This window comes from Bombus fervidus, chromosome 3 (assembly GCF_041682495.2).
Source record: "Bombus fervidus isolate BK054 chromosome 3, iyBomFerv1, whole genome shotgun sequence".
Classification (NCBI taxonomy): domain Eukaryota; kingdom Metazoa; phylum Arthropoda; class Insecta; order Hymenoptera; family Apidae; genus Bombus; species Bombus fervidus.
The window spans coordinates 11,990,127-12,013,836 of NC_091519.1; the positions used below are offsets into that span (position 1 = coordinate 11,990,127).

Genomic DNA, 23,710 nt, shown 5'->3' on the forward strand with positions numbered 1-23,710 from the left:
TTGGACCAAGCTGAGCAATTTGTCTCGTAATTGTGATAATTGTAATTCGCCGAATTCGATTATAAACAAATCTTTAAACGATCTACGCTCGGGAACAGATTATTAGACTCGTTATTAGCGATGTGATAGACAGTTAAATATACAGAGAGCACGGGGTAACATGACGAATTCAATCATGGATCTGCTACGCTTTCTACCGTCTCTTGTCATTTAGAAATTAATTTTTCTATCCTTATCTTATAGAATCCCTGTGAAATAAAATTTCATTCTCATATTTCATTCAAAAATCATCTTGTCCTATAATACTATCATCGGGACGTAGTAAGCTTTATTTTCAAGTTTCACACTTTCTTTTCTCATTAATTACTGTAATATAGAATTCTCCATCTCCGCGGAGATCTGTTCCAAAGAAAAGATAGTAGTCGAATGTTGCACCTGCAGTCGAGAATGTGTTAATGCGATCTTTCTTTTCGAAACGCTTGTAATTTCATAAAGAACTGCATTGCAACACTATAATTTTAAGATATAAGCGCATTTATTATAAACACACTTTGAATACCACAACATGTAAATGCATCTCTGTTCAAAGTGTGTGAAAAATGGGCTTTTACAACGATACGTTAAGATGCACCGTTGATGCAACAGCTTCGTTATTCTTGAAAACCGCAATTTCAGTATGTATTTACAAAACATTCGCGCGTTTCGTGTTTTCTACAGATATTGTCTCGTGTACCGTTATACGCGTGTTGCATCGAGGGAAATGACAAGTACAGCAAACTAAATTGTTCATTGGAGGAAACTATTACAGTATAATACGCAACTGTCGATATACGAAACCTCATGAGAATTTTTTTTTAATTATCGATTAACCGCTATAACACGTTACGAGCAATTCAGTTGGAATCATAAAGTTTTGGAAAAGATTGACTCGTTTAAAAAATTGTAGAAACATCAGCATTTCCTTCGATTATATTCCACAAAAAGGAATTTAATATTAAAATATGATCTAGCACAGGAAAATTTATCGCGGTACAGCATGAGATAGCTCATAGCCATTTTTATACCTGATATATGATTGAAACTAAATTTACAAACGAATAAAACCGTTAAACAAGATGAAATAAAGTTCGAAATAAAATAAAAACAAGTTTTACGTATTATACTGAGTTTATTCAAGTAAATTTCAATATCCTTCGTTTGAGATTATCGTGTTATATCGTATAGCCTCTGGTAAATATTAAGATTCTCAAAGAAATATAAAATCAAGCCAAAAAATCATATTATAATGCTATAAACATGGAAGCTCGCCGATAAACGATAAATTCAACTATGTAGCCGTATATCTGTTTGATAAAAAACTTGAAGAGGGGTTATATTTTCGTAGAGGATGAGCTAGTGGAATAACGTATTCCGTTAAGTTGAAGCAAACATAGGGAGAAGGAAAAAATTGGATATGTGCGCGGCGACGATAAGAGCAGTGAATCGCGCATGTTTCTCCTAATAACAAATCTTGTTTCATGCACGTCGTGGAAGGAACAGCTTCGTGACTCTTCTGCGTGGTCAGATATCCCCGCCAGAGATATAATTTATTACGGAGTATACGTATCACTTCATCCGAAGGGATCAAAACGGTGGCTCTCGCAACCACTTTAGCAACATCAGCTGATATGATGGTATTAGCCACAAGAAGACAGCACTTATGCACAGTTATTTCTTAGAAAGATTAACTTTTCCAACGATTCTCTCTCGTGTTATAAGATACTATATACGTACGTGTATATTCTGTTCAAATTTTATAACACGAGTTAAATATTAATTAGAATACAAATATTCTTTTTCTAAGAATGAATGGATAAGTGAACGTATCTAGATCAAAATTGTGAACCAAGTCCTTTCTTTGCTATGAAGCCGAAATAAAAAAAATATTCTTCTTCTGTGTTGTTAGTTTTCTAATTTCTATACTTAACTTGTCATGATAACTTAGATATAATCTGGTACAATATTTAGGAAGAAAGTAAAGTATTAAGTGATTGGATCTTTATTGTTTGAAAGAATATTATTTTTAGTATTATTATTTGTTTGGAATAAATATTTGTCTATTGGATTAAAACTTAGACAAGCTTTGTTTTAACTTGTAGAATTTAGAATTCCATATTCTTAGGACTTTTATTATAAAGAGTATAGCATATTATCTAAGAAAAGAAATAATATGTGATTATTATATTCGTTGAATAAAAAAGAGAAAAATATGACAATTCGTTGTCTGATTTTTTTCTTTTATTCATACCACGTCGCGGAGTTAAATAGGCACACGCATTGTATGCTTAACTCGAGTAAAAGAAATCAATGACGGAAGTCAAGATTGTCGTATATTAATTGCAAGTGCGTGCAGCACGAACGTAGTAGCGTACTTTACAACTACAAATGGCACACTATATCATATCCAAATAAGGAGGAATCGTCGTCCTTTAAGAACTTCTTAACGTAGAGTTTACATATGACGAAACAGGAAATAAAGAAAAAATAGAACGAAGGTAATATCTTAATATTGTAGGAATGGAAGATCATGTAAATGACTAGTAATATAAGAAATACATAAACGAATTAGCTACGTTGATGTTTTTATAACAAAATATCTAATAAAGAGAATAAATGTACACTAAAAAATAATTATTCGTTATACGTCGAATAACCTTAAGAATTGCGTTCCTCTTCAATCTAAATTAATAAAGAAACTGTTTCCGAATTGTATATTTACATTTTCTTCAGAAAGTTATAACACAAAATGAAGAAAAATGATCATAATGGAGAATCTTTCATGAAAAAGCAACGTTTCGTACTTTCAATCTAATAAAATTATATTACAAGCGTAAAAAAAAAAAAAGTTAACGAATGGAAAGCAGTAATTTAAAATTCTCGTAATACAACTTTTGCAAATCCAATAGTCTAAATGACATCTACAACCCTCTCTATACGTTTCCCTTAGTGATTCAGCACAACCAATGAACAAATCTCAAATCTCCATCATCGCTGGAATTACTTTACTGTAATAGCAAGTGTTATGCTGCAAATTGACACTGATAGATAAAAAAATGAATACCTCTGGACCACACACAGTTTTAGACATATTATTATCATTTCAGCTGTGTAATTCAATCATTTTCTCTATCTTTTTTTGGAACTCTTTCGCGTATCGAGCATCAGATAACTTTTTTCTGAAATTCGAGTAAAAAGATATCGTTCCCTTGACAACCTTCTCAAAATGTTTACCGTACAAAGTAAAACGCCTTATTTAATTACAAATGTTTGTATTCCATTTCTTTAAAATTAGAATTTCACGTTCTTTGAATTGAAAAACACCTGTCCCTTGTACGTTTCATTAACAATTCTTAAATTTATCATAGGAATGTTCTTTTCTTGCAAAAACGAAAAGAGTATACAATCTTTTCAACTCTTACTTTGTTATACAAAGAAGCTCAAAGAACGCAACTACTTCAAAATGTCCGTAAATCTAAATGTAACTTTAATTTACATTTTGATCGACAATTGTTGGATTTCAACCCGATATTCATCAAATGTTGTACGGTTCTACGTATTCGCCTTAAAACTCAAATCCTTTGTTGTCCTACGCGTAAAGACCACTATCTTTCATCGGCAATTTCTCATTTCCTACACTTTTTCATATTTAGATACCACAAAGTAAAATCGTCTAATCGAAGTAAATATGTTAACCCAATGTAAATTAATTCGACGAACGATTAAAAATTGAAAATACTGAAATATTAATATCGATCAAGCGATTCACATCCGTTAACATCGATCAAACGGTTCACAACGATTCGCGTCGATTAAGATCGGTAAAACGGTACTGTAGTAACAAAACGAAAGTCACTCGGCGTTAAAACACTAATTTAATTTGAACCGAGATCCGGCCGACATGCCGCGAACAGCTTTCGATTAAATTAAGGACCATCTGTAACACCGGATCCCTTCGATCAATCCCACGAAGACGGACTGTTTACAGAGTATATACCTGGAAGGACGAATGCGTGTCACGATTTCTATCGTGATGGACCACCAAATAAAACGCGATGAAGCGGCGGCTGATCCACGGCGTTTGTATAGCGAATCATTTGAAAAACCACCGTGACGATGGCCTTCCACACACGAGACACGAAACCGCATCAGAGACGCGTGACGATGAGAAGAGCCGAGAAAACGAATAGTGGAAGATAGACGTAGAGAGAGAAAAAGAGGCGAAGAGAGAAAAAAGAAGAAAGAAAAAGGACAGGCCAAGTGAGACGATGGTGATGATGAAGATCGGCGACCGACGGAGAAAATGAACCACGAACCATCGGGCCTGCACCTCACCCCTTCTTAAATCGTGTGCACACACAATCACCTCTCGCGGCGGACTCGGGGTGTCGAGCGAGCTGGCCAACTCCTATATTATTATCTGCTTCTAATGCCAGCGGCATTGTGTCAGCGGGAGACAGTGGCGCGGATGAAAGGAGACTTGTCTGTGAAAAAACGGCAAAAACGTAGCATCGAACCGACAGAAAACATGGAAACGCGCACGACGTCCTTTTCAACGGTACAACTCTCTTCTCTTCTATTCAACGATTCGATCTATCTCTGCTCGCGTTCTACCCTCTACCCTTCTGTCGCTTCGTCACTGTTTTTCTCTCTACGCGTCACTGCCATCCTTGCTTTTATACTAACACGCCATTCTGCTCTAATTTGTACATCAGCAAGAAAAGGCCAGTTGTTCAAGTTGCAGTTTGATAAAAATTTGGATAAGCAGGTTCGTTGCTAACATCTGCGTTTATGTTAATGGTTAGAGATAAAAAGGAACGTCATAAGAGAAAATTAGATAGTAAGCGTAGAGTAAAATGTACTTTGAGATTAAGTTTAGGTGATGTTGGGCGAGCACATCTTTCTTTAAGTTGCAGCATCGCGTGTTCTTCGTGTTTTGTCTTTATCTTATTGCCGTAGTTTATACATATGTGTGTACCTGTGTCATAACAAATATTCGAATCCTTCGTCGCGTTCTAGATACTTTTTTCGTTTACTAAACGTTATTTTAGATTATTTATTTTAGATTATTTGGAATATTTGACATACTTTTTCACTTTTTCGTATGCACTCTATAATTCGTTATAACATTATATATGGAAACTCCCTAGAGTTCACGTGTGATAGAGACCCTCTCTGTTTACGGATAGCACGACTTTCTTTGTTTCACGGACAGAGCGACCTTCTTTTGTTTTACGGACAATCATTTTGAGAGACACTCATTTCCCAAACGGACGGACAGAGAGCAACATCAGAGATAGACAAGATCACAGAATAATTATTTAAAATATTGAAGATTGACGGAGAAAGTTCGGTAGCTCAGGACGTTGAAAATCGATTCTCGATTTTCAGGTAGACATTGCACAAAACTTGTTATTTATTGTTTACTGTTATGGATTGATATTAATTGTATTTTATTTAAGTATTTTCACAATAAACTCGATTTTCAGACTTCAGAATCGATCACCTGAATTATCCCGAGATTTACGATATTACATATATGTGTGACAAAGATAGACACAAGATGCGTAACATCGACACCTAAGTATAAAGAAAGATAATGTACCTGTTCAAACATCCGCTTAGGAAAAAAAGGAATTATTTCGTTTTACTTGCAAGGACTACCTAATTCAAGGACATGATTTTTACCTACTCACATCATTCAGAAAAGTTATAATTTTCCAACTGAAAGGAAGCGTGGCGAATTTTATTAATTTTCCTATGTTGAGAATCTTCAAAACGTAAAAGAAGATAAATGATATAAAATTAGTTAAATGAAAAACATAATTTGCTAACTGAATAACATACGTAATTAGATGTTTCATAATTTTTAAAAAATCAAAATGAATCTATCGTCTACAATGAGGCGTTTTCTATTAAATATATTCAACGCAACATACAGATTTCTATTTCTATATACATAATAAATTATTCGACATTAGATAGTACGAATTAAAAGATTTCCCACATGCGAAACGGGAATTCTAAGGAGAAACTCTGACTACAAAATTGATTGTGGAAATGAGACTTCCTTGCTTCGTGCAATTCAATTTCGATTACATTTAAGTATCTTGAAATGATCAATAACGAAGCATCAATCTCAATCCGAAAGACAGTCCGAAGAAAAGGTACGGTCAGCGCTTCTTGATTGCTCATGCTAGTATACAAATCAGCACGACAATGCGTACTACACTTACGAGAAATATTATTCTACATAGTTGAATGAAATGTTATTAACATCGCTGTGTGTAATGAAGACATACTAATGTCGCACGAACATGTCGATAATCAATATCGACAATTTCGCTGCAATTTCTATTAGTTTCCTTATTATTTCCGCGACGTGAACGAATAAGCCTACGTACGTTATGTTAATCACGCACCTCACCGTCTTTTTTTTTTTTTTTATTTCTGTCGAACTTTTGATGGCTTCGGTCGATAAAGATACCACGAGTGTGCCACTTAAATTACATAATAACGCGTATACGATTTTATTTATAATTACAAGGAATACGATACGCGAAGAGTCACGTCGAAATAAGTCGCGAAGATAGAATAAAATTTGTTCGTACAATGTCTTCTTTTCGGCAAAATGAAATTTGGAAGTTTATTTACAAAGTGTACGTGAACTTAACTAATCACCGACAGAATAAACGCGAACAATCAACAGTCGGTCAGTCTGTTTGTGAAAATAAGCGAGAAGTGTAATCGTTTAAAACTTCATCTTGAAGAAAATAGAATTTGAACGTGTTCAGTGAAGAATTAGATAGGAGATTCCATCTACCAAATTGAACAAACAGTTTTCAAGCAATGTGAGCGGTTCGAAAAACTCTATTTTCATTTAAACAGCCACATAACTGTGGAAATGTAGGATATCATCAACTACGTTGTTATACAAAATTTTTGTGTGAAATTGTTTGAAGATAACCATTGTAGCTTTGAATGAAAATATTTTTGGAATATCAATTTCTTTTATTTTACTCGTTGCTATAATACGCATACTGCCACGCATTAACTGCTAAAGACGTGGATTTTGCCCAAAGCGAACAGGTTTAAACAGAAATTTGAACTCACTAATAGCTTTGTACATACAGCCTCGTTAAGCTGGATAAATATAAGAGAAGAAACAATAAGATATTAACTTTGGTCTTCTTTTTGTGTAACATCCGACTGAAGTAGCTACTTGCAACTAACAAACTCGTTAGTACGTTGCCATGTTCTTTACGGTGTTTTTTTACAAAGCAATTGGTATAGCAGGTTATCAAAAGGAAATTATACGGCATATGAAGAGAATTTTTTCTTTTGCAACTCGTACCATGCACGGAGAGAATGCAATGCTGTTTGTCTACCATATTCTCGACCTGTCTACTGTTGAATCGACACGCTGTATATCCACGTTCTTGCAAGAACTTCGAAAGAAACTTCGAAGGAAACTGAAACTGACTGACTTCGGATAAAACGTCGTAAGAAAACTCTTACTTTGCTTCGAATGCGACTTAATCGAATGGAATTAAATGACATACATACATATAAGTAAGTATGTACGATACTGTAAATCCGTGCTGTTTTACCCTATTCTACTCTCTTTCGTGAAATAAATAAAATTTTCATAGAATCACGTTATGTTATTGTTTATGGGATATCGAATATGCTTTCTCATTAATTTGCAACAAATTAATTTGCAATAAAAATAAAATGGATATTTTGGTATATATGTTGCTTGTAACTGCACGATGTAATGCAAATCCGGGAAGATCGGATTAATCGATCCTGAAAAACTCGGTTAGAACCAGGCCACGTACTTAGCAACATATATTCAAATAGATTATTGAACAATTTATTTGTCCGTATGTTTAAATGGTCGTAATTTTTGTCTTCGCTTCTTGTTGTGTCGAATCTACTTTCAATGTGAATTCATTTCTGACATATTCGACGTGTCTCAAAACAATTCCAATATTCCATGTTATCTATAACTGTATGATATAATGGAAATCCAGGAAGACTGGATTAAGCGATCCTGAAAAGCTCAGCCGGAACGATGCAATTAACAACATACACGCAGGTAGGCTTCGCATGATGGAGCGTATTTACGATGCATATATTCATCGTACAGCGAGGAGAGTGCGTTGGAAGGGTGGTAGAATCCGCAACGAGAACGGAAGACAAGAGGACGCATCGAGGCCGACAAAACGAAATGTTTGGCCGGGAAAGAAGAAGCCGGCGGGTATAATGGATATCTTTATTATCGGATGGAGAAGGCAAAGCCGATGGCAGTCAGTCCAAAGTGGTCGTAGTATCGTCCCAACGACGACGTTCCGCTATGGCAGGCCAACAGAACTTCGGTCCAATTGGTCTACCCTCCCTCCCCGACATAAATATTGATGAAAACGATACATTTATACGCGAACGACAAGTCCGTCCGCGGAGAAAAAGCCGAGAGATTTATTGGGACGCGGCCTCGCGACGACAGCCATTTCTGCGCCGATCATACATCAAGCAGAGCCTCCAGGCCAATCTCCGATGGCGGAGAAGCCGATGCTCATGCGATTCCTGTTTCTAGACCGATCCACGTACGATTCGTTAGAGAGTGTCGTTTCGGGCAGATTTTTTAAATGCCCCCGCCAGACAAGATTCGATCGTTTATCGCTCTAACTTTCCTTTCTTCGGCATCGAGCTTTGTCCAACGATCCCCGTTCCTACGAGCTTTGCTTTTTATCACGCGCTATATAACCCTCTTAACGGACTAATGTCCTGTTAAAAAGTTTCAACTTTCGGCCGATTATTAGCCGTGCTGTTTGTATTCAGCTTGAGAAGAAACAAACGAATTCCTTTGGTCATCATTGTAAAGAAGCATACCGATGAAATGGTGAACCGAAAAGACGCCAACATTATACTAGTGCTGTTCTTAATAGAATCTATAACGATAACTAATTTCAGCTTTATGTATTGTTAATCGCAGTAAATAGTCGTTTAATTTAACTCTACTGCGTCTTCTCAGTCTTTTTTTTCACTGTATCGTATTTTTCTAAAATTAAAAGATATCCCAAGCCTAAGAAAGATATAATGCCTTGTAGCATTAAGTTTTATGTACTAGATCTAGAACCCTAAAACGTTAAGATCCTTTCAGCTTAGAATAATTTTTTTGCGTCTCAACATTAAAACTGACGACAAGAAGTTAATTCGATAACCAAAAATTAGTAAGAAATTAATAAAAAGACTGTTGAAACCTCTGGAAATATTTGTATATCAGTGAAAAAACTCGTTTCTAAATCTCTTACCTATTTGTCACGTTATTACCATGTGTAAATTTCCAATTAACAAATAAATAACTATACTATCGATTGTTGTAAATAAAACGAAAAAGAACTACCAAATAGAATCCGTAAAATATTTTGTAAACGTTTAATTACGATTAGTTATATCGTGTCAAATATCTTCTAATTAAGAAGATATTCGATTAAACTGATGCAACGATTATAAAAAAAAGATAAAACAAGTTGCCGATTGTGTTTAGGAACGCTCCTTTTCCTTCACTTGCGAGCATGTTTTGTAAGCATCATTAGAACCGGTTCCCTCGAACACGTGGCGTCGAATGAAACGTGCCAGGGAATTATTTAAGGCCTTAGTCTTGCTAATTTAATAGCAAGGAGTACCGCAAAAAGAATATTTAGAAAGGAAGAACGGTGCGAGCAGGATCGACCACTACACGCGTTAAATTTGATTTACGCACATCGATGATGTATCAGTTTCGTATCACGACTGATAATCGTCAAGCATGATTAAAATCTCTATATTTTAATATATCATTTTACAACTACGTATATCGTGTCTCTGTCGCGTTTGGTAACTCAAATTTTTTAACAAGCAAACACATTTATGATTTTGCTTCCTATGAAAATAAATACAAATATAATTGTCAATTGAAAACGAAAAACACGACACTATTAAATTGCAAGTTTTGTGAAAGAAAAGTAAACTAAAAACAAATTTTTCATCTAACTTGAAAGACTGACAATTTTTAAATTATTAATAATTTATAAATGTATTAATAAATTTTGTAAAAATTTTGTAATTTCCCCTCAGAAATCTCTTTCAATATTTATATTGTAACAACGTATACTTTTTATCAGATGTAGCATTAACGTATAATTTATAATACTAACGCCATTATACACATACATACATACATACATACATACATACACGCACGCACGCACATACGTATACTATAGATAAAGTTTTGAACTACTGACGCGCCATCTCTCGTAAATATATCATTGATACCGATTACGATGCAACCGATCACCTCACCGAGAATGTTTTCTTACGTCGGGATCCCTGAACAAGCAAGGGACCAGCCCCCTTTATTGGATTTAGTCCCCTAATGATTTTGTCAAGCCAAGATGAAAAGAACCTGCCAACATTCCGCCGTGACTCGTTCTGCATTCGAATTTGGCGCTGTAACCACGCTTGGTTAACCGGCGGGGATCCCCTCGTAAATTACGCTTCACGGATCGTAACCCATCACCTAACGCAATTATCCGCGAGAAATAGTTGACAGGGGAATAATTTTCTTAATGTCATTTAATTTCAATCTTGTATCACAATTTTTTATTCACCACTACTCTTATGAATTACTTCTTATGATTTACAATTAATCATGTCACTTTTAACCTGTTAACAAGAGAGATTGACGATTCCGTGATTAAGGGGAATTGTATCGTATTTATATTTGTAAAAATTAAAATTAATTTATTGATTGGATTTATCGATTGAAATTAATTTATATTTAATACCTTTTCTACGACTATTTAATTTTGTTACTTATATTAATTCTATCAACCCTATGATTATAGAAGTTGCTGGTTAAGAAATGACCTGGTTAATAGGTTATGAGCTGTCATTTTTTCTACCTAAAAGTGATCAGAAAATATGCACACCTTAAATAAATTCTTTGAAAATAGATATTATTCTCTAGATTGTACAAAATAATTTTTTGTAAATTTCGACAATCATTTGCAAAATTTTTATTCTGTAAGTTATATCTTAAAAGATAAACCTACTCTCTAAGAATAGCTGTACTTAGGCTCAATTTGTAGCTAAACGAGGTAACTATGTTTATTTCAAAAGTAAGAGACACAATTTTTTATTATTAAGAAAAAGTAGATAAATATTAATCAAGACATAAAAATTCAATTATTTCCTCAAATGCCGCACGTTATCGTATAGTATATAGAGTATCGAACATTGGATCTCTCGCTATTACGCGAAACTAATAAATCTTTCTCGCGATAGATACATACGTATCGTTCCTTTCTTATACAGCTACATTCCCTCGTTCCAGGAACGGAACCCTCGATCATACACCATTAATTATCAACACAATGCATGAGGATTAGGTTTTTCTGATGCGTGGACCGCCGAAAACGAACGTGCTCCAGGCGCATCTCCGCACGTCACCGGACGTCAACTTTAAATGGAAATGTCTTAATTATCAGAGCACGTAGCGGCCAACAAAAACATTATCCGCTTCTGAATCGTCCCACCGCGACGCTATATGTATGTCCGCGATGGTAAAGTAAGATTCTCATATGAAGGGAGGACGTTCGTATACTGGCGACATTTATTGATAGAGCTGAACGAGCATTGGTAACAATACGTAACAATAGATGAAAGATTGAACGAAAAATTCTCGATCAGCGACAATTTAATCTAGCGATTTTCAACCTTTCTTATCTCATGCCACTAACCTAACTAAATTACTAACTAAACTAATTATTACAATTGTTATGAATTATATTTGGTTCAAGACATCCACATTAAACAGTTAGTGTTTTGTTTGTTGCATTTCTTTATTTGACAATCTAAGAGAAAAGAAGATCAATGGTCTTAACTAAATATGTACTTAGTTAGGTATTGCGTGTCTTAAAAATTCTCGCAGCATTCCTGTAGTCCTCTCGCGGCACACTGGTTGAAAATCGTTGATCTAACCCAAACTTAACCCTAATTGGTTAGTAAAGTACGTGTTTTTATGCAAATTGATATTTTTGAGAATATTATTTAAAAAGTGAAAACTCTTTGAGACATAATCATATTTTACTCAAGTAAGAAATATTAATAGCTGTTTTCACGTAATTGTATTTCACGATGTAGAAATGGATATGTACATAGATGCGAAAAAGAAACAAGTAGTAAAGTAAATGTATAGCAAATATATACGTGAAAAAGACAAATTCCAATGAATTAAGATTTTGTTTAAAATTTATAAACATGAAAGAAACCAATGAATTATAAGAATGAAGAATTGCAATCTTGGTATTTTGGGGATTAATGACCTCTAAGATAAATTTTAAAAATAACCTCTTTCAACTTCAATAGTAATTTTCAATTTCGTTTTTTCATAAATTTCATTAAGGAATCTCTATCCCCCAATTCCAATGTTCGTATAAAATATATTAACAATAGAAGCAATGTATAAAATATTTAAATATCGTTAAGCCGAATATACTAGAATATTAATAAATGTTCATAGATATAAAGTTCTACAATACTTATAAGTAGATTGCGAATTTTTGTGCATTTATGCAGAATTTGAAGATGCAAAAATGCACAGAATGTATATAATATACAAGGATATATGATATACATATATATATAGTAGTATAGTATATGTAGTATAGTAGTAGTAGTAGTAGAATACCCATTATAATTTTTAGTACGTAAATTGAATCTTTATGTAACTTCCATTTCTTTGTGTTCATAAAAATATAAATTCGCATAGAAATCCACAATCTACTTATAACATGTAAAATGAACATAAAAGTATTTACTCACGAATCATTCTGGCAAAACGGATGACTACATAGCCTTAACAATATATAAAATATCACTTCTCTCAAACTTAAATTCGACGAAAAATGCTTAAACTCATTAATGTCTTCGCGAAAAACACTCGACAATTGCGAATATTCACGGAATTGAATTACGCAATTGAATTACACGATTGAATTATAATATCGAATATAATAGCGTCATATTTTCGACCGAACGCGCGAAACTAAAATAACTGATCTGCGCATACGCACTCTATTTCGATATCTTTCCTTTTTTAAATCATTTTTAGTGATTGGTCAATTCATTTCAATACTTATACAAACTATACGAAAAACATTGGCTGCTTTTTCAGAACGACAAGAATTAGCCAATGGTTGTTTCTACTTTTTGCGCAAGTGCAGCTAGCGCAGTCAATGCGAATAAACCTAATGTCGACCGACGTGGATAGACGAACAGCAAGTAGCACGACGTGGAAATTAATTCCGTGCAGAGTTAAACAGTCAAATTTATGGCTACTGATCTGTTCTATCGACTATATCGCATTAACATGTGACACAGATGAAAATGATAACGGTTGAAAGTCTGCGACCTGCAGCAAAAATGAATATGTTCTAAACGCTTGCAGCATCATCTTTGAATCAGCTGTCATAAGCAGACGATGCACAGGTAAAGTTTATAGTTTGATACTTCATTTACTAGTTTTAATATTCTTTATCAATGAAAATACAATTTTTAATTATTCTTATAGAAATTTTAACATAAATGCTATGTACCTCGATTCGATATCTTTTAAATAAATATTTTAAGTATTCTGAACATTATAAATTTCTCACATTATATACCATTTTTATATCTTATCTACATATCAATGTAATTTTTAAATTTATTACAAATAAATTTGTTTTTAGTCTAGTTTATTTGTTTCTTAAATATTTCAGTATCTGATGCCATTTATTGGATTGTAAGGTCATGGAATTGACTGAAACTAGTGTACAGATAAGAGATTGTTCCATTGACTTTATTCCTGTTTACATTAAACAAGAGAATGATGAACATGAGACGGATTTTAATGATATTGAAATAATTAATGCAGCTCAAAATTTCTGTTCTATTGAAATTAAAGAAAGCAAAGGATGTGGTACAATTAATAACAATGAAGAATCAAATATAAACAACAAAAGCAGTACACAAAATACAAATAATTTAAACAATCCAAACTCAACATTAAATATTACACAACAAAATGAAACCTGTAATATCAATGGTATTTTAAATAGTTCAGTGTATTTGCAAAATTTGGATTATGAAAATATAAATATAGAAATACAAAAACCAACGAATCAAATAGCTGAAGTTTTTATTAATCAAAATGAACAAATACAAACAACCAATTATAATGTTTCAACAGTTACAATACCAAGTGAACTATTAGGACTAAATCTTAATATAAAAAAGGAAAATGAATTAGATCAAGAAACAGTTTATACTACAGAATGGTTGTGCAATGTAAATAATGAAACTGATCTTCGATTAAAAGTTTCAAAAAATACCAAGGATAGGATTCAAGAAGTTCCTACTGACATTGATGATACAATAACATTATTGAACAAACACAAAGATCAAACATTAGAGAATGTTAATAATATAAGAACCAAGGAAAGTAAACCTGAAAGACCTAAAAGACAATTGAAAATAAGATCAAACTCGTTACAAGATTATAAAGAAAAGTTACGAAGAAAAGCAGAGTGCATGAGAGAGAAAAGGAAAAAATTGTATGAACAAGAAAGTGAAGAACAGCGGCAACAGAGATTAGCAAAGGAGGCAGCGAAAAGACGAGAAATGAGAATGTATTATGAAACACCAGAGCAAAGAAGAAAAAGATTAGATGCAGAAGCTGCAAGGAAAAGGGAATACAGAATGTACAATGAAACACCTGAAGACAGAAGAAAAAGGTTAGATCGTGAAGCAGAAAGAAGAAGAATGAAAAGGCTTTCGCTATATGCTAGTGAAACTCCTGAACAAAGAAGAGAGAGATTAAATAGAGAATCAGCGAAGAGAAGAGAGGCGCGACTTAACCAATATGCTAAAGAAACACAAGAAGAAAGAAAGGAAAGATTAAAGAGAGATGCTTTGAGAGTTAGAGAAATGAGATTTACTAGATCTGCTATTGAAACAGAAGAGGAGCGCAAACAAAGGTTAGTAAAAGATGCTCTTCGAAAAAGGGAGGTAAGAATGCATGGACGTCATTCGGTGAATAATAATTTCACTGAACTTCAAACGGTTCGCAATTTTGAAGAATTAAACAATGTGCAGATAAAGGAGAATCCTGATAATAAATTGGGAGGTCATTACTTGAGTAACTGGATGATGTGGTTCCAAAATTCATTAGTCCAACCTGTTCATGTTGAAGAACAAATCATCAAATCTCAATCAGAAAGTAATGGATAGAAAATTTGTATAATAAATTTTTAGTATTGTATATATTCTCTTTAAACATCTATACATGAAACATAAATCTCAATCATGTAAGATGATTTGTACATATTATTTATACAATATTTATGCTTGAAATATAATAGCAAAATATAACATATTCTATGGCTGCATCAACATAATATTTAGAATATACAACATATATAAATAATGGTTCTTATATACTGTACAATTTTATTTTTAATATTTATATACTTTACAATCAAGTACGATTATGTTATCATATATTGTTAAGAATGTAAAAACTTGTTATTTACTATATTTATTAATGTAAGATAAAATTCAATGACTAATGAATACTATAAACATTTGAAATGTTTTAATATCATTAAACTTTGTATCGTAAAAATTACAAAGTATATTTAAAAGCTTTACTATTTCAAAAGATGTACAAAATATGATAAAATTATTGCATTGTTATTCTATTATTTAATATAAATAACAAAAAAGAAGTTATTAATGTATTAAAATTGTAAAAAATTAAAATGATACGTTTGTGTGAGATAAAAGAAATACATACTTCTTAACAGTGCCTTTTTGTTCACTGTTCTACAAAAGCAATTTCTAATGTGATTCAAACAATTTATACATATGTATATATCATTTAATTATGAATGAATGATTCTGATGAAAATGTGACTACTTCTTAAACTATACATACATTGTCATGCGACTTTCCTACAAGTTCCTTTATATGGAATAAAATAAGATAATATCGTTATCGTAAAATTTTGTTTCATTAATAATCTTATTTTCCTTTTCTACTCTTCTTCTCTGTCTCTTATGTCTAAAGTTTAGTATTAATTAATGGTAGCCCAGCCGAATGACTTCACCCAAATATCTGTCTTATTTATTACTGTATGAAAAAAGTTCTCAGGATAAAGTTACACTATTTCAAGGATCATGAATAACAACAGAAACAGTTTTCTCTCATGATCATCTTTTTACGAGATTTGAAAGCAATCAATAATTCTTTAGATAAAAACATATATTTATTGTTCGATATTCTTGCAGAGTATAAAAAGATAAATTTAATGACTTTCATTACCATATCGTTCCCATTATTTAATCTTGAGATATTTGCATCAGAAATAGACATGTGTAATAGTTGTTTTAGTTATTTTAGTTATTTTAATTGTTTTATAGTTTAGTTGTTCAATAAACAGGTGGTAATATTAAAAAATTCCAATTTCTCAGTTGCTAAACAGAATTTATTAATTTTTGCATGCTTAATTTATAACCCAAGGAATTAATTAACATTACTCTTATTGAAATATTCTTCATACTTTCTTAGTTATAAGCAAATTTCAAAAATCGTCCAATTTGCGAACAACGATACGCTATAACCATCTAGCGGTGAAAATGTAGAACTAATCTCTTTATGATGAAATTAAAAAATCGAATTTCTCTGTCTATAAGCGAATTCATGGCCTATTCAGAAATTAAATTAATGTTTTAATTCTCAAAAATCATCTTTGTCTAATATTATTCCGACTATCTACATAATTGATTAATTGCATGTAATTAATGTAAAGTGCTCTATTTGGACATATTTTTTACATCGTGACACCATCTACCAGCGAGTCAGTAATACTAACAAGACGTACATTTTTTAACTGGCAGATGAACCACGTGGTTTACATGAGTTTACAACTTACCTTATAAACTGAATATTTTTAGTACAATCAACATTAAATTGATATTTTAAAAAATAAGTTTGGATTATTCGATAAATATTTTAATATAATATCATTGATCATGAAATCTTTTAAAATAAATACTGTGCATTTACTATATAAAAAATAGATAAGAGAATAAGTGAATAAATGTTGACATTTCTTCATAGTTAAATAAATAAAATTAATGTATATTTAATATATAAATAAAAAATGGGTTTAACAAAACAATATTTGAGATATGTACCAGGTGGGAATTTAAATATAATTATTAGTTCTTCCTGTAATGTTGTTTTTGTAACATTGCAAGAACAAGAAGGTAGATTTGTAGCAGTTGGAGCCTGCGAACATGTTTTTATATGGGATTTACGCCTTGGAGAAAAGGTAGATTGTAAATCATTTTTAATTTATGTTCTTACAATAGATCATATTATAATTATCGAAATTTCTGATATTTCAGGTTCAAGTATTATCAGGTGAAAAAGTAAATGTAACGTACTTAGCTGCATCTCCTAATAAGCAACATATAGCAGTTGGTTATGCAGATGGTACTATAAAAACATTTGACTTAAAAACAGGAGAAAATACAAGTATATTTGTTGGTCATAGATCTGAAATTACAACTTTGATATATGATAGAGGAGGACATAGATTAGCATCAGGTTCAAAGGTAAAATAATTTAATAGAAGAAGCAGGGCATAAAAGTGCATGAAATAATTTTTAATTACATGTTTTCAGGATACAGATATTATTCTTTGGGATATTGTAGCTGAGATTGGTATATGTAGATTAACTGGACATAAAGGTGTAATAACAAATTTAGCATTCATGAAAGATCACAATATTATTATTAGTAGTAGTAAGGATACATTTGTCAAATTTTGGGATTTAGATAATGAACATAATTTTAGAACTCTTGTTGGTCATAGAACAGAAGTAAATATAATTTTAAATATGTATAATGATGGTTAATTTAGTTACATAATATATTGATAACAATACTTTTATCATTTAAGGTTTGGGGTTTAGTTTTAATTAAAGATGATCAATATTTGATAACTGGTTGCAATGATAATGAACTACGTATATGGCAAATATCTTTCACTGAAGGTGAAGCTATAGACTTTGATGTTAATTTACATGACTTAACTCTCACTGATGATGCTGAAATCAGCAATGTGGTATATTCTCTTTTGATTTAATAAATATTTGTATTTAATATATATTTATTAGATTAGAATTTAATGAAAATATATTGTATTAGAAACATCCTTTAAAATGTGAAAAAGTTGGAAGTATACTAAGAAGTGGCCATGGAAGAGTTGTGTCTCTCAATGTTGATACTACTCATACAGTTATTGGATGTCATGGTTTGGACAATACCATAGAATTATTTCAAGTATTACCTGACACTAAAATAAAAGATAACATTCTTAAACGGTTACGAAAAGAAAGGAAGAAAGCAGAGAAGTATGCAAAGATATTTTTGTAGTATATTTGTGAAAACAAATGTTTTTTAAATATACAAATATCTTTTTATTTAACATTTTTATTTTTTTATAGAAGTGAAGAAAATGCAGAAACAAATTTCTCAGGAACAGCAACTATAAAGGATGAACTCAAACGTCTACCTTTTATCAAAGTATCTGCTAAAGCTAAAGGATTAAGTATAGTTATGGGTAGAAACGGTGAACTTAGAGTAAGTTACTATAAAAATCATCTTCTAAAATAATTAAAAGTACTATTCAACCAATTTTTACATGTCATTATTTTAGGTATGTGTAGGATTAAATAATAATTCTATTGAATTATATTCCTTGTTCACACAAGAAAAAAATGCTGAAGTAAAACATTTAAGATCAATAACAAATCATGGTCATCGCTCAGAGGTCCGTGCTGTTTGTTTTAGTTCCGATAATTTAGCTTTTGCAACAGCAGCTGGTGATTCTGTGAAATTATGGAATAGGTATGGAAATAAAATTGACATAAACTTGTAAAATAATTTAGCAATTTCATAATAATTTTTATGATTCTAGACCAACTCTGGCATGTTTAAGGACTGTACAATGTAATTATGCTTTAACAGCAACATTTGTACCAGGAGACAGACATTTAATTGTAGGTTTAAAAGATGGTAAAATGCTAATTATTGATATTGCTTCGGGCGACATTTTAGAGGAAATTCCTGCACATTCTAAAGAACTTTGGAGTGTTACATTATTTCCTGATAAGGTAACTTAATAATGTTCTTCATTATTTATAGTAACTTCATAATGGTATATAATTTCATGATTATTTTATATATGTTTATAGAAAGGAGTAGCTAGTGGTGGCGGAGATCAGACAGTAAAATTTTGGAATTTTGAACTTATTCAAGATCCTGATAGAGAAATAAAAGCGAAAGTTTTATCTGTTTTGCACTCAAAAACTTTAAAATTGGAAGATAGTGTATTATGTGTAAGAATAAGTCCCAACAGCAAATTTGTTGCAGTCGCATTACTTGATTCTACTGTAAAAGTCTTTTTCCTTGATACATTTAAGGTAATTACGTGAAAATATGCATATAATTTCTATAGTATTAAACAACATGCGATATATCTAAAAACTTTGTCATTTTAGTTTTTCGTTTCCCTTTATGGGCATAAATTACCAGTTTTGTGTATGGATATATCAAGTGATTCGACACTTATTGCTACTGGTTCTGCTGACCGAAATATAAAAATTTGGGGTTTAGATTTTGGAGATTGCCATAAATCGATATTCGCTCATGATGACTCTGTATCAGGACTTTCATTTGTACCTAATACACATTATATTTTTACTTGTGGGAAGGATGGGAAAGTAAAACAATGGGATGCTGACAATTTTCAAAAAATTGTGACGTTACAAGTAATAAATTTTTTCTTTAAATATTTAGAAACTGTATGCTAACAATTACAACATTAAAAAATTTTCTACTTAGGGACATGCAGGTACAGCATGGAACTGTGCTGTTTCACCAAATGGACTTTATGTTATTTCTTGTGGATCTGATAGAGTAGTTAGGCTATATGAACGAACTTCAGAACCTTTAGTTCTTCAAGATGAAGAAGAAGAAGAACGAGAACGTCAAGAAAATGAGTTAACTACTGGAGAAGCTACTCTTGTCCCAGGACAAAAACAACAATCTTTACCTTCAAGAAAGACAGTATCCAGTGAAAAAGGGGTAAATGTCAATAAATAACTTGAACATAAAAATTAACTCATTTAGGGCTCATATAGATTCAATTTATATAATGTTTAGGCTGAATTGATATTAGAATGTTTAAATGTATCTAAAGAATACAATGAGCAATTATCGCAAGCAACGGCAAATAAACCACCTGCTATTCCTTTACAAATGCAGGCTTATAATTGTACAAACACAGAAGATTATTTATTAGAAATAATTAAACGAATTAGAGGAAGGTAAGAAATCTATATACAATGTGTACATATATAGCATAAATATGATAAAAATAAAATAATTTTACAGTGATTTAGAAGAGACATTACTATTGTTACCATACTCAGCTGCTTGTGAAATTCTTAAAATGCTTCCTACATTATTACAATCAGATTATCACACAGAATTAATTACAAGACTAGCGTTGTGTTTAGTTCAAGCTCACCATGGTCCAATTATAGCTACTCAAGAACTTTTACCTATCATAGAAACTGTGAAAACACTTACGATTAAAAAAGTTTCTGAACTAAGGGTAAGAGCATTTTTATTTTATAAATTTTATTTAAGTAATTATCTAAAGAATATAAATTCAATCCTTTAGGATACAATTGGATTTAACTTATATGGAATGATGCATATGCAACGAGTTATTGAAGAGAAAGAGGGAATACAGCTTTTTAGAGATGCAACCCAAAGTAATAAACGTAGAAATAAAATTAGAAAAAATAAAGAAAAGGCATTAAAAAGAGCAATTATGTCGTTATGAAACTTTTTACTTAATTGGGATTAAAATATTTTGTATATACTATTTTAATAAATATTAAAATAATTATATATTTAACTGTATTTATTATCGCTACAATATTATTTTTAAGATAATACTTAACTAAAAATAAATTATAAGTTTTACTTCAGAAATAAATAATATAGTACATAACCGAGCAATAAAAATTTTATTAACATACAACATGTTTCATGTTATTATTTAAATAACTTTTGATTCTTTTTCTCCTTATAATCTTTGGTGGTATTTTAACATTTTTATACGTATATATGTGATTCCTCATTTTGATAATTTTAACGACTCATATATTTTATTACACCTAATTTGCACACATAAGTCTGTCATAAATGATGCTATGTGAGCTTCTTTGTCTTTTTGTTTACCACTTTCGAATACAGTGACTAAAGTCATTCTAGGATCAGTATTATACATGGCATATGTACATATATCCTAAAAGAAAATCAATTTATATTAAAATATAAAATTTATCAAAAAACGTTTCTATTAACATACTTTTACATTTTTATAATATATAATCTTATCCATAGCAAGAAGTTCCGTATGTCTTTCTTTAATTCGTTTTTGTATGTTATCTAAGTGACTTGATGGCTTTTGTACAAACACCTAAAAGGTAATATTTTTTTTTAGAAAACAAAATTTAATGAATATTAATACTGCTACAATGTATTACATTTATTTTTTTGCCAATCATTTATAATTTATATAGACTCACGCTAGGACAACTAAGAACAACAGGGAATTGCTCAGAAGTATTTGGTTCTCTACGTGGATGTCTGTAACCCAGACCTGCGTCTTCTACTCCCCTAGAGTCAAATACTACTAAGACTGCGAGGACGTCGTGTTTACGTTGAAAGCTTTGTATTCTAAAATAAAAATGTATATCAATACTCATTCAATAACTTATTAATTGAAATAATTAAAAATGTTTTACTTATGGTAGTAGTCCACATTTTGCTTGCTCATGATACTTCTCATTTCTCCTGGACTAGCCTGCTGACTTAAAGTAGTATGAAAATATAAAGAGCACTTAGCTAATATGCTACTACGTAGTTTCACTAACCATTGATACAATGCTGGTTGTTGATTTGCTTTTAAAAATGAGGCACTGAAACCCAGTTTCCATGACTAAAAATATGTTAATTAATTAAAAATATTTATCTTTTTCCTTCTTTATCTTATCTATATCACTTACCTCTTTACTTTGTAAAGTTCTTTCCCAAGCTGACATTCGTGTCTGTGCACCATACAGAGCCATTAATGTTGATAAAAATCTCCAATGTTGAAGTTCAACTTGTGCCTTTGTTAATTGCACTAATATTTCGCACTCTAAACTAATCAAAGCATGTCTTAATTTCAAGAAGAATAAATTATGACCACAATTTCCAGTTTTTAATTCTAATATTTTATTTTTATTTGTACTTACGTTAAACTTGCTTTAATAGCAGTTAGTGCTAAATGTGAACAAGACAAAGAATGAATTTCTACTATTCCTTCAATGCATTGTAATAATTCCTGATATTTCATAGTCTTGCTATTGATACTCATATTGTACATTTTTTCATAGCTGTAATAGAATAATATTATATGAGATATTTAACTACAAATTAAAGTAACAATATACTAACAAATCTATCAGTTGTATTTTTGCAGTAATATATTGACACAGTTGATTAGAAACCTCAGCAACTGTTGCACCAATTGAATTGGTTCCTCTGGTCATTTCCTCTACCCTTTTTAGATCAGATTTCAAAGATTCATATACTGTTCTCAATGAGTTCTAGAAAAACACGTAATAATAGATATTAATTAAATGTCATTATTATTTATTTTTATATTATATTAAAATAAATATTAACATATTTACATCTTTCCGCAAAAATCCTTTATTTTTAGTATGGAGGAAACCTAGATCTGCATATGAATGTTCCGCTACTGCTATTTGTGGTAAATGCATAAGTAACATTCCCCATGGGCCCATTTGTGTTTGACGACATGATCCACGTTCCTTTTCCTGGAATTAATGATTAAAGATGCATTTCTAAATTATTAGAAGATAATAATTAGTTCTCAATTTAAAATTTTCTTAAGAATTAAATAAAAAATGTTGTTTATATATCTAAATTTGTAGAATATTATCACAATTTCATTTATGGATTTGTATATTTCATCTTTCATATTCTGCAGTAATGTATGTTACGTTAATGTATGGAAACGTTAACACTAAAGTTCGTAAAAGCTATACATATTATAAATATACATTCGATTATATTAAATCAGCCAGATTTTTATTTTACGTTACTAGTAAATTTGTATATACGTTATAGTTTATACTTACAACTAATTCTTTAGCTTTGTCAGTACACAATTGAGCAACTTGAGCAAAAAACGTATTAAGAAATTCTTCTTCGTGATCCATTTCTTATCTATTTTTATTATGATCACAACAAAATAGCTTATGTTTATTTTCATTACTCATATTTCTAGAGGTTATGAAATCTTAAAATAGTGTACATTCCACTAAACTGTAGTCATTTCAATATGCACTGATTTATGCTTGTGGTGACCTCTGAGTTGCACATGTATTTCTCAAATAATCTGAATTCGCGCCAAAAATGAACCAT

At 31.3% G+C, this 23,710-nt stretch overlaps 3 protein-coding genes and 1 long non-coding RNA gene across 8 annotated transcripts in view; 2 read left to right on the plus strand and 2 right to left on the minus strand.

Moving 5' to 3' along the window:
• Positions 1-13,103, minus strand: part of LOC139998486 (uncharacterized) — a 123,872-nt gene extending 110,769 nt beyond the window's left edge. For both annotated transcript variants that reach the window (XR_011803309.1, XR_011803308.1), the window contains exon 1: positions 12,910-13,103. This is a non-coding gene — a long non-coding RNA (uncharacterized lncRNA). The remainder of the gene's footprint in view (positions 1-12,909) is intronic.
• A 209-nt stretch (positions 13,104-13,312) lies between these two features.
• LOC139998484 (uncharacterized) lies at positions 13,313-16,131 on the plus strand. Of its 2 annotated transcripts, XM_072023056.1 has the most exons (3): positions 13,313-13,575; positions 13,848-15,104; positions 15,223-15,277. In XM_072023056.1, the coding sequence occupies exons 2-3, from the start codon at positions 13,879-13,881 to the stop codon at positions 15,224-15,226; spliced, it is 1,230 nt and encodes a 409-aa protein (XP_071879157.1). In that variant the 5' UTR covers positions 13,313-13,575; positions 13,848-13,878; the 3' UTR covers positions 15,227-15,277. The 2 variants fall into 2 exon arrangements, with proteins under 2 accessions (XP_071879157.1, XP_071879156.1); XM_072023055.1 differs by having other exon boundaries at positions 13,314-13,575; positions 13,848-16,131.
• A 919-nt stretch (positions 16,132-17,050) lies between these two features.
• LOC139985724 (WD repeat-containing protein 3) lies at positions 17,051-21,120 on the plus strand. Its single transcript, XM_072000374.1, has 14 exons — positions 17,051-17,462; positions 17,539-17,748; positions 17,818-18,015; positions 18,096-18,260; positions 18,344-18,549; positions 18,643-18,778; positions 18,855-19,045; positions 19,116-19,311; positions 19,393-19,620; positions 19,699-19,968; positions 20,042-20,284; positions 20,363-20,526; positions 20,594-20,816; positions 20,886-21,120. Exons 1-14 carry the CDS (start codon positions 17,292-17,294, stop codon positions 21,048-21,050), a joined length of 2,766 nt encoding a protein of 921 aa, XP_071856475.1. The 5' UTR covers positions 17,051-17,291; the 3' UTR covers positions 21,051-21,120.
• Positions 21,121-21,218: 98 nt separating this feature from the next.
• On the minus strand, positions 21,219-23,661 carry LOC139985725 (KICSTOR subunit 2). 3 transcript variants are annotated; one of them, XM_072000377.1, is made up of 10 exons: positions 23,425-23,661; positions 22,954-23,100; positions 22,715-22,866; positions 22,513-22,653; positions 22,282-22,420; positions 22,150-22,214; positions 22,021-22,086; positions 21,802-21,952; positions 21,582-21,692; positions 21,219-21,518 (listed from the first exon to the last, which is right to left on the minus strand). In XM_072000377.1, exons 1-10 carry the CDS (start codon positions 23,503-23,505, stop codon positions 21,348-21,350), a joined length of 1,224 nt encoding a protein of 407 aa, XP_071856478.1. In that variant the 5' UTR covers positions 23,506-23,661; the 3' UTR covers positions 21,219-21,347. The 3 variants fall into 3 exon arrangements, with proteins under 3 accessions (XP_071856478.1, XP_071856477.1, XP_071856476.1); XM_072000376.1 differs by having other exon boundaries at positions 21,588-21,692; positions 22,021-22,214; positions 23,425-23,656; XM_072000375.1 differs by having other exon boundaries at positions 22,021-22,214; positions 23,425-23,656.
• Between the last annotated feature and the right edge of the window lie 49 nt (positions 23,662-23,710).

Bases quoted from the DNA above. Each gene is read 5' to 3' on its own strand.
- LOC139998484 (XM_072023055.1), top strand. From the start codon at position 13,879: ATGGAATTGACTGAAACTAGTGTACAGATAAGAGATTGTTCCATTGAC.
- LOC139985724 (XM_072000374.1), top strand. From the start codon at position 17,292: ATGGGTTTAACAAAACAATATTTGAGATATGTACCAGGTGGGAATTTA. The intron at 18,016-18,095 runs GTAAATATAATT...TTATCATTTAAG, and splicing joins TTGTTGGTCATAGAACAGAA to GTTTGGGGTTTAGTTTTAAT. The intron at 18,779-18,854 runs GTAAGTTACTAT...TCATTATTTTAG, and splicing joins GTAGAAACGGTGAACTTAGA to GTATGTGTAGGATTAAATAA.
- LOC139985725 (XM_072000375.1), bottom strand. From the start codon at position 23,505: ATGGATCACGAAGAAGAATTTCTTAATACGTTTTTTGCTCAAGTTGCT. The intron at 23,101-23,424 runs GTAAGTATAAAC...CATTAATTCCAG, and splicing joins ACAAAGCTAAAGAATTAGTT to GAAAAGGAACGTGGATCATG. The intron at 22,421-22,512 runs GTAAGTACAAAT...TGCTTTGATTAG, and splicing joins GCTATTAAAGCAAGTTTAAC to TTTAGAGTGCGAAATATTAG.